Here is a 17,890-nt window from a genome sequence, read left to right on the forward strand (position 1 = left end):
GGAGACATATATTATGTACTCTTTCACAAGTTGGCCAGTTGCCATTTTTTGTGCATGATTTCAGTTCTCTTGCACGTTGAATAAGAAAAATTACATGATATTGAATATATTTAAATTAAAAAGACTGTTCCTAAATTCTAATTATTTCCTATAAACAGCAGAATTCCTCTGATACAGCATTTAATAACCAAGAAAGTCTGATAATCTGGTTCTTTTAGAGTAAGGGGTTACTACCAGGGTAGAATACCTCCATACATTTAGCATCCAATTTAGAATCTAAAACAGAAAACATTCCATATATCACCATATGAATTCAGAGGCATACAAAGGTACAGTATGGGCACAGTTTTACGGCTGTATACAACTTGGAGGTTGTGCGGAGTTATAATATAGTCGTGTGCATGAGCCCTTACTGTCTAACAAGTCAAAAATTTGACAATCCAGAATCCATCAGTTTTCATAGATGTCAAATTAAAATAAATTTACTTTATGTAGAAATAGTATGTTGGAGCATCATAGCATATAATATGGTGAATAGTTTATATGCAACATCAGCTCAGGTCATGTACAATTGTAATCTAAACACCTTCTGACATGTCATGCGCATTACAACCCTATTGAATTTGAGTGCCATCAGCATAACTCAAAGACATGGAAATTAACAAGTTAAAGTAAAGAAGTACATTGCTCAGAAGAGACCCATGGCCCACTCATTCTAAGGCCTCATTTACACGAGCGTATTATACGCGCGTGCGACGCGCGTGCTTTTCACGCGTGTCGTACGCACCTATAATAGTCTATGGGGCTGTTTAGACGATGCGTGAATTTTGCGCTGCGTGAGTGCGTTGCGTAAAACTCACGACATGTTCTATATTCTTGCGTTTTTCACGCAACACGCACCCATTGACTTCAATGGGTGCGTGAAAACAACGCATGCCACACGGACGGTCCTGCGTTGCATGCGCGAAAAACACGCAAGAGCTGTTATGTCCATTCTAATTAGTCTATAAAGCTACACAAAGCTACTCCAAACCAGGAAGTGCCTGCCTTTCAAGTGCGAGGGGGCAAGTCTAGCCAGTGCCAGGAGAGTTGTGTGCGGATAGTTTTGAGCGTTTCACAGCCATACTACAGCCATGCCGCGCGGGATGGATGTGGAGCACCTCATCCTTTTTGTCCAGGAGCATCCAGCGATATGGGATACCAGATGTGAGGAGTATCATAACAAGACGGTGAAGGAGGACGCATGGGAGTTGGTGGCCAAAAACCTCTTTGGGCAAGAGTGGGAGACTGGCCAAACCCGGGACCGCACTCGGTTGGGTGAGTACCTGGCATTTTCTGTCAATGCCTGTCATGCCTATCGAAAACCTGGGCCCTGTATGTGTATTGCGCTCATTAGCACGAGAAACTTTGGTGGAGCAGGTGCTTCCCCACGTCCCACCGCATTGCCATTGCAGGGCCCTTCATTTTGAAGTGAGAGGTGATAGTTCTGATGGCGTGTTATGTTTTTGTTACATCCAACAGTCCAAGATATCAAGACACGGTGGCGGAGCTGCCGTGATCAATTCAGGCGAGAGATGGGTGACAAGGGACGCAGCGGAGATGGGGCATCTCGCAAACGGCCCTACATATATACTAAGCAGCTGATGTTCCTGAAGGACATCATGGATATGCGCACGTAAGCGTTTATGCCGTTGCATGAGTGTAATGTGTGTTTGCCAAGGTCCTGTCTGCCAACGTGTTGTTGTGGGCAATGTTAGATATTGTAGTCATACTTTTTTTGCTCCTTGTAGAACCACCGACAATTTGGAGGACACAGCAGAGGAGACTGACGTGGGGGAGTCTGTAGCCGAACCCCCTGCTCCCAATATCCTGCCACCTAGCCCCGAGCTGACACCCCAGGAGCCCGCACCAGGCCAGTCAGGACGGCCGGTTGCCTCTCCAGCCCAGGAGCGGCCCGTGCGAGCCCGCAGTCGGCGTGTTCGTGCCCCACAGCCCTCCACAGCTGCCCAGGTGGATACGCGGGTACTGGACTATCTCAGGCGAGCCGCAGAGGAGGATGGGAATGATGCCTTCGGCCGCAGCATTGTCCCCCTCCTACGCCTGGTGCCGATGGACCTTATGGGCCGTCTGCAGGCGTCGATCGTCACATTGATCGACGCTTGCAGACCGCCACACAATCCCCATATGTGTTTCACGGCAATAGAGCAGTGGCGAAATAATTACATGCCGCCACCCACGGCCCAGGTGCCTGGGCAATTCCACCCTGTTCCCCAGATGGTACGGCCGTATCCCTACATGCGCCCTATGGCTCACCAGCTGCCAGGGCACACATTCCACCCACCACATCAGCACCACTATGCTGGCGAGGGACAACCTACCCAGCTCCAGGTCCAGCATAGTGGTGCTGATATGCAGGAATATGCCTCCCCAGGACAAAGATACCAACACCTGTGAGTGTGTTGGTGGGAATATCTTTGGACGGCAATGTTGTGTGTGGTGCAAGGCTGCCCACGTTTGTTGTGTGCGCACGCTGTTGTTTTTTTGTTCGTTACACCATGTTCTTCGTGTGTATGTTTAGGTGCAAAACGTTTTAGTTGGCTCCAAAGCCATTAAGAAAAATAATCATGGTTAATGGTTTGCTTTCATGTTATTATTCATTTAGACCACACAACACAAGGTTTGCCACAATGTTCCTTTGCCTACTCTCACACACCTCTGGCCTTTTGGACCAATGCATGGCCATGTGATATAAGGTTTTAGTTCATCTGTCGGGGTTTGACATAGCTTGAAAGCGATTGCAAAGTTTAGGTCCTGCCATGGGCCCCGAGGCAAACGAACTACACTTGCACTTGGACGGTCCTAAAGTGTAGTCGGCACAACAGGATATATGGGGAAAGTAACTCAGCAACTGTATAAAGTCCTGCTGAACCCCTGAGAGATGTAAGCTCGCAACGCGCGTCAAGGGTCCTCTGGTTTTGCGCGTCCCTAACCCAACCCCAAACCCACAAATACACACAATAGTTACATGGTCACATGACACGTGGGTAGTGAAGCCGCCAAAGAACATACACCCCTTCAAAGGTCTTCTGGCCCCCACGGTGCTGGTCCAGATGGGCACGCAAAATATGCTGCCAACGTATCACGCACGCGAAGGCCAGAAGAGACAGAACGCCCTTGAGGATTCACCGGGACATTGTCAGTGGTGCCTGCATGTGTCAGGATATATTCTGCATCAAAGTTAGCATCATTAATGCGGCAGAAGTTATGCAGAACTACACCCGCTTGTATAACACGTGTGACATTCGGCATGGACAATTGCATGGTTGAGAGAAATACACGCCACCTGTTTGACATAATGCCAAAGGCACATTCCACACAGCGCCGAGCTCGTCCCAGGCGGAGATTGAACATGCGCCGACGGTCATCCAAGCCCCTTCTTGCAAAGGGACGCATGACTTGCCTAGTGAGTGCAAAGCCCTCATCCGCAACGATAACATACGGGATAGGGGGGCCACTGGAGCCCGGGAGGATGGAAGGTTCCGGCACCGCCAGTCGCCTATTGAGGAGTCGTTTTCCCATTCTTGAAGAACGGAATATGCGTGCATCAGCGGAGCTTCCATACGAGCCAATGTCAACAATAGTGAAACTATAATTGGTGTCCGCCAAGGCTAACAAGACCATAGAAAAAAGCTGCTTGTAGTTAAAGTATTGGGAGCCACTGCGTGGGGGCTTTCTCACACGAATGTGTTTGCCGTCTACGGCACCAATGCAATTCGGAAATTCTGTCGCTCTAAGAAATCCCTCCGAAATACTTAGCCACTGTTCTGTCGTGGGCTGCGGCATGACCGTGCTCTTTAACCTCTGCCACAACACGACACAGGTGGATGTGATAATGAACGAAATGGTGGTCACTCCCAAAAGAAATTCAAAATGCAACGAATGATAGCTATTGCCTGTGGCCAGAAATCTTAGAAAAAACGAGAAAGAAATACAAAGGCAGAACATATGTTAGTGGAGGGCTGGATAAGCAGACAGCGGCATGGTCTAAGTGCAATCCGTTTCACACATACCTCAAGGTCACAAGCAGCCGTTCTTCGGCCGAAATGCAGCGTCTCATGTTGGTATTCTGGTAGGTGAGACCAGAGCGAGTTTGCGCAAGAAGAAGGTCAAACGCGGCCACAGACATGCGGCAGAAGGCACGAAATTTTTCGGGATGCCGCCTCAACTCCTCATACAGGGTATGGAAATGGCCTTTTATAGTACGTTGCGCCACAAGTGGATGAACCCAAATGCGAGTTCTTACAGACGTCCGGTGCTGCAGCATGTGTCGCCGCTCGCCAAACCGACGTGAGATCATCCAGAGAAGAAGCACACGTGCCAGCGATGGCGAAGCCATAATAGTTGGATGTCAAGGCAATTGCAACGTAAAGGGAAAAACACACGCTTGTTTCTGCAGAGGCGGAAAGAAGGTTCAAAACTGGGTTCTACCAGCAAGCAGGGGTTGGGCCAGCTGGCCTATTTGTAGGCAGGCGTCCCAATAATCCCCTCTGCGTTTTTTATGCGCGATGCAAACGCTAGTCCTGCGCGCGTAAAAAACGCAACAAGCCTGCGTATACGCAGACCATACGCAATACAAACGCGCGAAAAACGCACACGCTCGTGTAAATGAGGCCTAACAATCAGTAAGAGTCACAGTTCATGGACACCCTCATTAGCTATCATCTAACTTGCCAAAATTACATATCACATGATGCTTAAAGATGCACATACCCTTTAATTTTCTACAGAACAAATGACACTATAGAGCATAAAGTGACATAATGTCTTAAATGTCACAACCCTTCGTCTGTGGAGGTGCTGGAGTTAGAGATTTTCATAGGAGACACAACTGCAATATTCAACCCCAGTGTGTTGCTGCTCCCAAAATTTGTTATTGCCCTTATTATTACTCATGGAGGCGCTACGATATCTTAAAATTATCTTCTGGAATGTGAGAGGATTAAATGACAAATTCAAACGGGCTCTGGTGTTTAATTTCCTCTCTACATACAATCTGCACATGGTTCTACTGCAAGAGACCCATCTACTTGGTTCCAAGCTGTGAGCCCTTGCAGGCCTTGGGTCAGGCATAGTTATCACGCCTTCTACGCCTGTTACTCCTGTGGGGTCTCCTTGCTGGTTCATGTATCTCTAGAATGTGATGTTCAAGTGTTAAAACGGATCCACGGGGTAGGTTTATTGTGCTGTTTTGTCAAATCGACCTTACTTCCTTTATTGTAGTGAATGTTTATAATCCTCCTTCGGCTTCTATCCAACTACTCACTGATATAATGATGCTAGTAACGGAACTTGGTCCTGCTCCCCTTCTGGTCTAGATAAACTGGGGGGAGTTCCAGGTTCTGGTTTCCCTTTAACTGATTGGGCTGCCATGTATCATCTGCGGGAAATTTGGCGGGCTCGTTACCCTAACTCTGTGGCTTATTCCTGCCACTCACCAGCCTATAGGTCCTTGTCTCGAATTGACTTGGCATTTGGTAATGCTGCCTCATTGACATATGTAGTGGATGCGCAATACCTTAGTCGGGGAATATCGGATCATTGTCCCCTCGTGGTTACTCTGGGGTTACCTGAAATTTCAAAGCGTAAGATCTGGAGACTAAGTCCCCTTTGGCTCTCTTATGCTGTGATTGCAACTACATTGGAGAAAGAAATTGTGGGGTTCTGGAGTACGAATCTGGATTTGGCAGATAGCAATCTGACTTCAAGGCATATATTAGAGGGGCAGTTATATGGGCAATACGCTTCTATATAAAGGGGCTGGCTCAGCAGCGTACAAGTTTTGGAAGCTGAGTTGGCTGTGGCAGAGGAAAAGTATCTCAGGACTAAGGAGTCTTCAGCCTTTACTGCCTTCTCCGCAAAACAACGAGAATATAATCTTTTATTAACTGAACTTACTAAGAAAAAAACCTTGTATTCTCGACTGAGGGTTTTTGAGCACAGAGACAAAAATGGTCTTTTGCTGACATACCTGGCTAGGGAAGACACTACCCAAAATCTTTTTTTGGAAATAACCTCTTGTTAGTGACCCCATGGCCATTAATGAAGTTTTTGCAAAATTTTACTCTGACTTATACTACTCTAAGGTTTCCACCACCACTTCTGATCTAGAGGCATACTTGGATGGTATTGTGTTCTCTACCCTGGATAGGGAGGAGGTTGGTATTCTCGAAGCTGCTTTGACTATAGAGGAAATTACGTAGAGTCTATTGGCTCCTTTCCGAACCGGAAAACCCTGGGACTGGATGGCCTGCCCATAGAGTGGTATAAACGGCATGCTGAATTAATAGCCCCTCATTTGCTTAACCTTTCCAATCCCTTGATGTGGGCGATATCCTCCCTCCCTCCATGAGAGAGGCTCTTGTAGTACTGATCCCTACGCCCCGTAAAGATCCGAAAGATTGTGGCTCCTACTGGCCTATTTCACTCCTTAATTGTGACATTAAAATATTGGCCTAAAATCTAGCAATGCGTCTGCAAAAAATCATTTCTTATATTATCCATCCGGACCAGTCAGGTTTTATGCCCGGGAAGGCCACAGATGTTAACCTTCGAAGGCTTTTTACTAACATGTCCCCTGCTGTGGGTTCGGGGGAACCAGAATTGTTGCCTCCCTAGATCTTGAAAAGGCGTTTGACTCGGTGGAATGGTCTTATCTGTGGTCTGTACTTGGTAACTTTGGTTTGGAAACAGATTTATCCGATGGATGCAGCTATTATACTCCCAACCTATAGCCAGTATTAAGACCAATTGTCACATCTCCCTCTCATTCGCACTAGCCTGAGGGACTAGACCAGGGGTCTCATGTACGCGGCCCGTGGGTCGCATGCGGCCCCTGGGGCTGTCATCTGCGGGCCGTCGGACACAGAGCCGCTAGTATCGGCTCTGCTCCGAGACTCTGGAATTCCCTGACATCGCTGTCCACATATGAACAGCGATGTCTGGGGCTTCGCCAGACGCGGAGTCCCGGGCAGAGCGCTAGTACAGGCTCTGCTCCGGGACTCTGTGGAATTCCCTGACATCGCTGTCAACATATGGACAGTGTGTCAGGGTCTTCCCCAGAGAGGAGTCCCCGGCAGAGCGCTAGTATCGGCTCTGCTCCGGGACTCTGTGGAATTCCCTGACATCGCTGTCCATATATGGACAGTGTGTCAGGGTCTTCCCCAGAGCGGAGTCCCGGGTAGAGCGCTAGTATAGGTTCTGCTCTGGGACTCTGGGGAAGCCTCTGACATCGCTGTCCATACATCGACAATGATGTCAGGGGCTTCCCCAGAGCAGGAGTCCCAGTGATGTCAGGAGCACAGCTGGAGTCCCAGGAAGAGCCTACTAGCGCTCTGCCTGGGACTCCAGCTCTGGGGTTGCCCCTGACATCTCTGTCCATATATAGACAGTGATGTCAGGAGCAGAGCTGGAATCCCAGGCAGAGTGCTAGAAGTGGCTCTGCTCAGGGACTCCAGCTCTGGGCAAGCCCCTGACATCAATGCGGCAGCATCTGCGGAGGGCACTGCGGCAGCATCCACAGAGGGCACTGTGGCAGCATCCACAGAGGGCACTGCGGTAGCATCCACAGAGGGCACTGTGGCAGCATCTAGGGAGGGCACTGTGGCAGCATCTAGGGAGGGCACTGTGGCAGCATCCAGGGAGGGCACTGCGGCAGCATCCACGGAGGGCACTGCAGCAGCATCCACGGAGGGCACTGCGGCAGCATCCACGGAGGGCACTGCGGCAGCATCCACGGAGGGCACTGCGGCAGCATCCACGGAGGGCACTGCGGCAGCATGCACGGAGGGCACTGCGGCAGCATGCACGGAGGGCACTGCGGCAGCATGCACGGAGGGCACTGCGGCAGCATGCACGGAGGGCACTGCGGCAGCATGCACGGAGGGCACTGCGGCAGCATCCACGGAGGGCACTGCGGCAGCATCCACGGAGGGCACTGCGGCAGCATCCACAGAGGGCACTGCGGCAGCATCCACAGAGGGCACTGCGGCAGCATCTACCGAGGGCACTGTGGCACTATCTAAAAAGGGGCTGCCCAAACTTGACATGTGTGTCTGCCAAACGCTGCTAACTGAGCCTCCGGACTGCATTTAGCGATACTTAAACTGGAAAGCTGGATTGTTGAAATAAGCACATGGAGAAATATCTCAAATTTTAAACCTAGCGGTATTATTATAGCAATGTAGTATTATTATAGTAATATAGTGTTATAGTAGTTCAAATAACTAATTTTGTATTGTATCAAATTTGAAAGTAATGCGGCCCGTCAACTTCCCATTTTTTCTATATGCGGCCCACTTACCCGGCCGAGTTTGAGACCCCTGGACTAGACAGTGTTGCGCACTCTCACCCTCCCTCTTTGCATTGGCCATTAGGCATCTTGCGTTGGCTATAAGGGCCTCTCCTGACATAAAGGGCTTTGTGATGGGTGGAAGCGAGGAACGTGTCTCTCTTTGCTGATGATACGCTCCTATTCTTTAATGATCCGGGTCCAACTCTGCGGGCAGTGTAGTCTTTATTTGATTTATTTGCGTCCTTCTCTGGACTTCGTATAAATTGGTCAAATTCCTTGGTGATGGTGATAGACGATGCAGCGGGGGGCTTGCACTTCTTTCCCCACCACAGTGGGCAGATAAAATTACTTATTTAGGTGCAGTAATCAGGCCCAATAATCAGACCCATACCAGATAATGTCACTCCTTTGATACAGTCTCTTAAGATACACCTTGATAGATGGGGACATCTCCCTCTCACAGCTATGGGCAGAATTAATCTATTTAAAATTAAGTCCCTGCCCAGGTTTTTGTATATTTTTCATAACTCTCCACTGTCACTCTACATATCGATAAAGATCTTAGATCTTTCATTTGGGCAGGAGGCAGCCCTAGACTTGCTCTGGGCACGCTGCAACTCCCCACTGAGCAGGGGGTGTTGGCTCTACCAAATTTATATCTTTACTTCCTCGCCAGCCAATTGGTGTACATTTGGTGGTGGTTTACTCAGACATTTTAACCCCTGCACTGAGCTGGAGGCTTCACTTCTTGGTTATATAAAGCCCTAGTGAACTCTATTTATCGGCAGCCCCCCCCCCACGCCCACATGCTTACAGTCCCAATGCAGACTACTTTGAAGGTTTGGCAGAGAACAATGCTGCTATTTAAGTCACAGGGGGAGTCCTGATCACCTAGGATGCCACTATCGTAAAACCCGCTTTTACCGCAGCAACCGTAAGAAGACTTCCTAACCCTAGTGAGTGGGCAACCCTTGGGTTATTGACCTTGGAGGATGTGGTAGTGGAGAATAAGATTGCCACTTTCACACAGCTTAGATCCAATCACCAGATTCCAACTCATCTCAGGCTCCGTTATTTCCAGCTTAGACATGCACTTTGGTCGCAAATAGCAGGATATAATGTCAGACTTTACGTCCCCAGTGGAGGATTGGATGACACAGGAGACGTTGGCTAAACCATTGTCCACACTTTATCGGCAGTTGCTTGATGTATCTTCTAATAAACTTGATAGAGCCCTGGACCAATGGTCTCAGACTCTTCCCTCCATATCGGTGGATGATCACAAAGAAATGCTATCTGCTCTGACAGGTCCTTTGGAACCTACAAGAGACCGACTTATTCAAGTAAAATTTTTCCACCAAATTTATTACACAATTTCCAAATTATTTAGAATGGGATATATACCTACTCCTGTTTGCCCATGTTGCCAGGGAGCTAAGGGATCTTTCCTGCATATGTTCTGGGAAAGTCCAATTATTAATATTTTCTGGGCTGAACTACTTACATTTCTTGAGCTCAAACTAGGTCTCACTCGTATTCTTGACCCTAGAATTTGTCTCTTATTGCTGGTGGAAGAAACTGTACCTACTTTGGCTGTTAGATCTCTAATGACATTACTACTATTCTATGGTAAAAAAAAAATACTCCTGCACTGGAAACATCCTAAGGTTCAGTGGCGTAACTACCGCCGTAGCAGCAGTAGCGGCTGCTACGGGGCCCGCGGCATGAGGGGGCCCGTGTCGCCCGCCGGCACGGGCCCCCACCATGGCCGGAGGCTCCGCTAGCAGCCGCTATGGCTGCTACAGCGGGACGCCACTGAACACTACGGCAGAGCAGGGAGGTATCTCCCCGCTCTGCCATTAACTGGTTCCCGACCGCTGGCTGTATTTTTACGGCCAGCGGTCAGGGTCCTTAAAACCCGAGCCATAGACTTTCTACGGCTCGGGTTTTAACTTGCTGCCCGCGGGATCGGGCAGCTGAATGTCGGGTCTCCGGCTGTCAGTGACTGCCGGGGACCCTGAGGAGAGGATAGAAGCAGCTTTCGCTGCTTCTGTCTTCTCTGATCACTTGTACACAGCGCTGAATGCGCGCTGTGTACAGGAATAGAGACAGCAGCAGCGGCGCTGTCTCTATTCCTCCCGGTGATCATGTGACTGGTCACATGATCGCCGGGTGCCGTTAGTGGCAGGCTGCAGCTGGGTCTTACTAGACCCAGCACAGCCCTATTAGTGAAAATCGTCACTATGAGAGGGCTGATTTCACCTGTAACTGGGGCTGCTTTGCAGCTCCAGTTACAGTGGAAAAACATGGTGTAAAAGAAAGAAAAAAAATATATAAAGTTCCCCAAAGGTCTTCTTTGACCTTTGGGGGACAGACCATAGTAATAAAAAATTAATAAAGTAAAGTGCAAAAAAAATGTAAATAATAAATACACATAAAATACCCACCCCCAAAAAAAAACGTTTCCCCCCCCGCCAATCATTGTTGTACCGCTAGCGCTGACCCAATTACCCTAATATAGACATGTAATATATAAAAATTTACGGTAGACAATGGCGATCACAAATAAAAGGTCTATTTTAGGGTAAAACTATGTTATTACCAAAAAAAAAATTGCTGAAATGTAAAAAAGCTTATTTTTTTACTATTATTTTCAAACTTTATGAATAAAAATTCTAAAATAGCAAAAAAGGTGTGTATAAAAACTATAAAAAATTAAACCTGCATTGTCTACGGAAAAAACGTCGCAAAAATCACGTCGTTAGCCCAACAAATAAAAAAGTTATAGCCATTTAACTAACACGTGCTAAAAATGGCTAAACGGTGTCTGGTCCTGAAGGCGCAAAATAGAGCAAAAGACATGTATCCCCCCCCCTCTCCACAGGACATGTATCTCCTCTCCACAGGACATGTATCCCCTCTCCACAGGATCTCCACAGGACATGTATCCCCTCTCCACAGGATCTCCACAGGACAGGGGATACATGTGTGATCGCTGGCATTGATAGGGAGAACGGGGGACTGAAAGTCCCCTGAAGTTCTCCATCACAAACCTCGGACTTCCGGGGTCTGTGTCGGCAGCTCCGTAGAAATGAATGGAGCGCCGGTCGTGCTTGTGCGCATGCGTGACCAGCGCTCCTTTCATTTGTATTGAGCTGCGCAGATGCCGGAAGTCAGAGGTTTGTCATGGAGAAGTTCAGGGGACTTTCAGTCCCCCGTTCTCCCTATCGCTGCCAGCGATCACTCATGTATCCCCTATCCTGTGGAGATCCTGTGGAGAGGGGATACATGTATTTTGTAGGACACACTGTAGGTCGCATTTTTTTGGGAGGGGGGACGCTGTATGGCGTTCCCTACAGGGGGGGAACGCTGTATGGCGTTCCCTACAGGGGGGTGGCTGTATGGCGTTCCCTACAGGGGGGAGCTGTATGGCGTTCCCTACAGGGGGGGCTGTATGGCGTTCTCTACAGGGGGGGCTGTATGGCGTTCCCTACAGGGGGGGCTGTATGGCGTTCTCTACAGGGGGGGCTGTATGGCGTTCTCTGCAGGGGGGCTGTATGGCGTTATCTACAGGGGGGCTGTATGGCGTTATCTACAGGGGGGCTGTATGGCGTTCTCTACAGGGGGATGTATGGCGCTATCTACAGAGGGGGGCTGTATGGCGTTATCTACAGGGGGGGCTGTAAAAAAGGCACTATCTACAAGGGGGGGGGGTTGTGTGACACCCAGGGGAGGGGGGGCCCCAGTCAAAAGTTTGCTATGGGGCCCAGTCTTTCCTTGTTACGCCCCTGCTAAGGTTCCTACGTTGTCCGCATGGATTGCGTTGGCTAACTCTACCCTTCCATGTTTTAAACTCACATATGAAGCTTGGGGATGTCCTGAAAAAATTCTGGAGATATGGAACTCTTGGGTGGCCAATCCCCATACTAGCTCTCAAATTGTTATTGTCCAGGATATCTGTATGTTGACTCTGCTGCCGTCACTTTGTGTACCCCAGTCCTCCATTGCATCTTTCCCTTGGCGGGTACTCATCAGGCTATCTTGCATATTCTTTTGCTGATAAAGAAAGGCTGTTTGTTACGTTTTTGTTTTCTAATATGTATGCATATTGATGTGTCCACACTATACTTGTATGTTTCATTTCATAACTGACCTTCTACATTGGTAGTATTGTTTTCTCTCCCCTATGTATTATGTAGGCTTTTCTGCCTTTGTACTTGTACCGCTGTTTGTTATTAGGTGTTAAAAAAAATTGCCTTTAAAAAAAAAAAAATTATGTCACAAACCTTTTCCTTATGTCCTTTAACTTTGATAATTTTCGCTGCCAGGGTAAGTCCTGAAGCTTTCTCTACACATCTGTACACTTGACCAAACCTCCCACTGTAAATGAAACAAAACTTTGCATTTATATTTGATAAAAAACATGTAAAAAAACACAATCACTGAGATCCAGCATATCACATCTGTAGCTGAATTATGACTGATGACGTCATATCTGCTACTCAATAGGAACTTTTTCTCTTGCTAAGATTTGGGTATTGTTTATAACAGAAATATAGAAAATAGCAGGTTAAGGACTTACCCACCAATCACCTGCGTCTTTTCCACGTTGTAAAAGCTATTAATCTGAGCACGTTTGGCTGACACAATTCTGTGATCAAAAGGGGCTGGAGGTGGAGGTGTGACATCTATAAGGGATTTCAAAGCAAATAAAAGGTTATGTCCAAAGCAGAGATGGGTGACAAGTGTCTTTGTAGAAATTGCAAGGCTTCATTAACATATTCATGTTTACAGTTGCAAGATAAAGTAAATGAACCCTTTAGAAATACCTGGATAGGAGAGTATTTTGGTCCTTTATGCCCAGAACAAAATTTCCCCTTTGGAATGCTGAAACCCAAGGGTCAGGTCAGTTCACACGTTGCGTAAATACTGCAGATTTTCCGCAATGGAATTAGTTGAGGAAAAGCCGCAGCATAATACAGTAGCAGCAAAGTGGATGAGATTTGAACGAATCTCATCCACACACTGCGTAAATGCTGATTGGAAAAACCGCTACGATTCCGCCGCAAAAAACGCAACTCAGAAAAAAAAATCTTATACTTACCCAGAAGTCTGTGTTTCTTTGTCCAAGTCGGCCTTCTGGGATGATGTTTCATCCCATGTGACCGCTGCAGCAGTCACATGAGATGAAACGTCATCCCAGGGCTTCAGAGCGTTATGAAGTCAGGACTTCGGAGGGACACATCGCAATGGTAAGTATCCTTTTTCTGTGCAGTTTTATGTGGCGGACATTCTGGACGAAAAACTGCACCACAATTTGGTGCATTTTTCGGCCGGAATTCCCTGTGGCACACACCCTGTGTGAACATACCCTAAAGGTGAGGGTTTTTTTTTTGTTTCTTAGTCTAGTTCAAAATGTGTTGTTTCTTTTTTCATGAGACACATAGGGCTTTCTTATTATTTAAAATTAGTGCTGATATTAATTAAAGGCTATGTAAACCTTTGAAAGGCAATTTTTTTTTTTTATAAAAAGGTTAGGCCTCATGCACACCTCAGTATTCTGGTCAGAATTTTGCTTCAGTATTTAGAAGCCAAAATCAGGAGTGGGTCCAAAACACGGAAGAGTATTCTGTATTCTCTATACATGTCGCTGTATCTAGTGCTAAATCCATTACCCGTAAGGTCCCAGGGACTGACGGGTTCAGTGACAACAAGTCCTGCGTGTCTCTGACGCGCAGGATACACCTGTAATCTATCACATCTAAGTTATGAATTTAGATGTGATAGATTACAGGTGGATCCTGCGTGTCAGAGACACGCAGGACCCGCTGTCACTGAACTCGTCAGGTCCGCGGGACTGACAGATTCAGGTCATAGCGAACGATACAGCTGCTCTGTACAGAGAATACACGTCTTCTCTGCATATTACAAGCCTTCCTTCAGTTTACTTTCACAATACAGTGTGTAGGAGCGCACAATGCCATCAAACTTAGTCTGTAAATGAATGGGCTGCAGGCACAAATACCAGTCCCTTAGCCCATTAATTTACGTGTAGGAAGGGGTAATTATGAAGAATATGTAGAAAAAAATAACTGCAATTACTACTTGTATTAGCCGTGGAACCACAATAAGGCCGGATTCACACGAGCGTGTCCGTTTTGAGCGCGCAAAAAATGCTGCGTTTTGCGCACGCAAAAGGTCCGTGTGTCATCAGCATATGGTGCGTGATTTTCACGCAGCCGGCATCATGATGACACTCTGGTTTTATGTTTACAAATAGAAAAGCACGTGGTGCTTTTCTGTTTTCATTCATAGTTTTTACTACTGTAGCGCGTATCACGCGTGGCACCCGGAAGTGCTTCCGTGTGCCGAGCGTGATTTGCACGCACCCATTGACTTCAATAGGTGCGTGCAGCGCGAAACACGGGCAAATATAGGACATGTCATGAGTTTCACGCAGCGCCCATACGCTGCGTGAAATTCACTGACTGTCTGAACGGCCCCATTCACTAATATAGGTCCGTCCGACGCGCGTCAAAAAATCACGCGCGTAGCACGGACCTATTATACGTTCATGTGAATAAGCCCTAAAGCCTCTTTTCAGAAATGTGTTTCTTGTGTTATTAATTCCTGCCATAAATTTGGTGCGCGTTTATACTATTAAGATACTGCCAACTCTCATTTTACACATGACCCTCACTGTATACTACATCATCAAATTACTGATCATATTATCATATTATACCCAGCCATATCCCTGCCAGCTATGTATGGTCTCATTTTGCTCATGATGTCTAGGCCATACCATTGCATAGCTGGAATTTCAGAAATCATCCTACATGATATTATCTGTCCATTTATGGGAAGCTTTGGATTTACATTCAATGTTTAACTCCCTTTTGGATTTCAAATTCCACTAAAACATATTCACTTTCAAAGAAATGACCAAGAGGCTGATATCATTTCAAGAATTTCCAAGACTTCTACATGCACAGTGAACTATTTCCTTTTTCACATTTTGGAAGTTCATTTTCTTAACAAATATGGAAAGTACATTGGCACTTTTTTTAAAATTATTTAACTCCGTGGGAATAACACTCATAGTCCTTTTCATAACCAATAAAAAATATACACTTTTTGCAAAATTTGCAGGAAAACATCTAATATCCTAAAGCGTACCTAAACTTTCAGATGACTTTTCAGAATAAGCTGTCTGTCATATGTGTGTACATGAGGATAACACTATTTCTTCCCATTATATGACTTGTATTCTGCATTATTTAGCAGTTTTCCTCTCTGCAGGATATATCTCTAATTCTTAGTTCTCCCTGAGCTAGTGGGTGGAGCTTAGTGGCTATCATGTCTCCTATACACAGCACACATAGAAGAGAATATCCTGCGCTCTTATCTCTATCTATCACATATATATATATATATATATATATATATATATATATATATATATATATATATATATATATATATATATTAGGAGCTGAGGTAGCATAGAGGCGATCATACAGCAGCAATGAGCAGTGTAGCTGTGAATCCAGCAAAGGGGTGAAATAAAATACTGTATACATACATAGCAATTGCCGAATCTATTACAGAAACACCCCCTTTACAAAAAGGAGTGATCCAGTAAGGAAGTCACAAAGAACCAAACTTAACTTTCCTGTTTTTATGTTAGAAGAAACGATGACAGTTTAAGATGGCTGCTGTTATAAATGGTATTATGTACTTAACAAGCAGACACGCAGCACATTTGTAAAGATAGTGTTTCTCATAAGTATATTTTAGGAAATTCTGTTTATGCTGGACCCTTATATATTCGTAAGGGTTTGATTGACTTATATATGATGTAAATAAATGAACTTACCCAAAATGTTATTGTATTAGACTGAAGACTTTTTTTTGTCGCGGATTGCAAAGCAAATCCGCATCGAAATTCGCATGTGTTACATGCGGGTTATGACGCGTTTTGAAAAAAGTAGACTTCACCTTATGCAATAGATTTCTGCAAGCCCCATTCAGATGAATAGGACAGTTACAGATATATGGATTCGGCTCATAGTGATTGATACATCTTTTTGTATTTAAGATACATATAAGCTGTGTCGTAAAAACTGAAACTTTCCCAGTACATTATATGGTACATTAAATGATGCCAATAGAAACTAAAACTCGTCCCGCAAAAAAAAAAAAGCCCTTATACAGCTATGTCAATGGAAAAATAAAAAAGTTATGGCTCTTGGAAGGCGAAGAGCGAAAACCTAAAATTAAAAATGATCATTAAAGGGATAAAGTAATTTCTAACTGCCATGAAAATCTATTATTGGATCGCTCCTGCTTGTAAAATGCTGTTTATACAATTACCTTACCCAGAGTATACATGTTGGTCGACCAAAGGTGAAAGTATATTTTAATAGGAGTTTGGCAACAAATTTGATTTGTTTATTGTATGTGTTTTTTAAAATTCTTTCATGACTGGAGAATTTTTACCCTTCCCAACTAGATAGATGGCATTGCCACAACGTTTTCATGCAATGTGCCCTTTGGTAAACAGGTCTAAATCTCAGGTCGTTGACCGGTCATAAAATATTAGGTGGGAAACCTTCTTTAAGATGTTGCGACGATGAGCAATGGGTCAGATTTACTACTGTGTCGTAAAATACACCAAAATTGAACAAAGTTGGCTAGTTTTTGAGTAAATTATTTTAGACTAATTTAAAAACATGTCCAAAAAGTGTCTAGAAAACGTGACGTGGATTAGAAGGGAAGAGGACGTGGCTTCAAATGCTCCAAATGAAAAGTAAGCCAACCAAGAGTAAGTATAAGGAAGAGAAAAGTGTCTAGCATGGCAAGCAAGATGTGCCAAATGTATTATATAGCGTGCACCACAGTGATACATTTGGTGCATCTTCTGACTGCCTGGTCTAAGTTTATTCTGTCTAAATCTTAGACAGCTTAGTCAATCTGCCCCAATGTTTCCATGTTACTTTTAAAATCCAGTGACAGACAAATGTATCCTGACATGAATACAGCAGTGCAAGATCATACAGTAGAAATACACTGTATAATTTTAGATATTTGTAGACCTAATTCATCAATTTCACTGTATACATAGTACATATATGATTGTATAATATATTCATTTGTATTAGTTTTTACTAAAACATAACAGTGGCATAGACATAGAGGTGTCAATGTAGCCGTTGCAACCAGCCTCCTACTCCTGGGGATCCCATAAGCCCCTATGCTATATAAGATAACAGCACGGCTGTCTACGATCAGTGTGAAGGCACAATAACAAATCATGCTAATGACATACAGATACTATATAAAACTACTGTATATACTATTACATTATTGAAGGCTGGGTTTTTATTTTGTATATAGATCCTATGCAGTCACAGGCAATGGAGCCAAGTAGCTTCAAACTATGCCTGTTATTAAAAAATATGTAAATATAAGATGTTGTTTTCCAAGTAACAGAATGTCACTGTCCTTCACCCTGTGATACATGATAGCGTCTACGTT

The 17,890-nt window shown here is 45.4% G+C and overlaps 1 protein-coding gene across 2 annotated transcripts in view; it reads right to left on the reverse strand.

Moving 5' to 3' along the window:
* The window catches only part of MYLK4 (myosin light chain kinase family member 4), a 149,438-nt gene that overhangs the window by 17,440 nt on the left and 114,108 nt on the right, over positions 1 to 17,890 (reverse strand). For both annotated transcript variants that reach the window (XM_075826693.1, XM_075826694.1), the window contains exons 5-6: positions 12,933 to 13,038; positions 12,637 to 12,730 (exon numbers count right to left, since the gene is read on the reverse strand). In XM_075826693.1, coding sequence (XP_075682808.1) covers positions 12,637 to 12,730; positions 12,933 to 13,038 — 200 coding nt within the window. The remainder of the gene's footprint in view (positions 1 to 12,636; positions 12,731 to 12,932; positions 13,039 to 17,890) is intronic.

This window comes from Rhinoderma darwinii, chromosome 5 (assembly GCF_050947455.1).
Source record: "Rhinoderma darwinii isolate aRhiDar2 chromosome 5, aRhiDar2.hap1, whole genome shotgun sequence".
Lineage (NCBI taxonomy): Eukaryota > Metazoa > Chordata > Amphibia > Anura > Rhinodermatidae > Rhinoderma > Rhinoderma darwinii.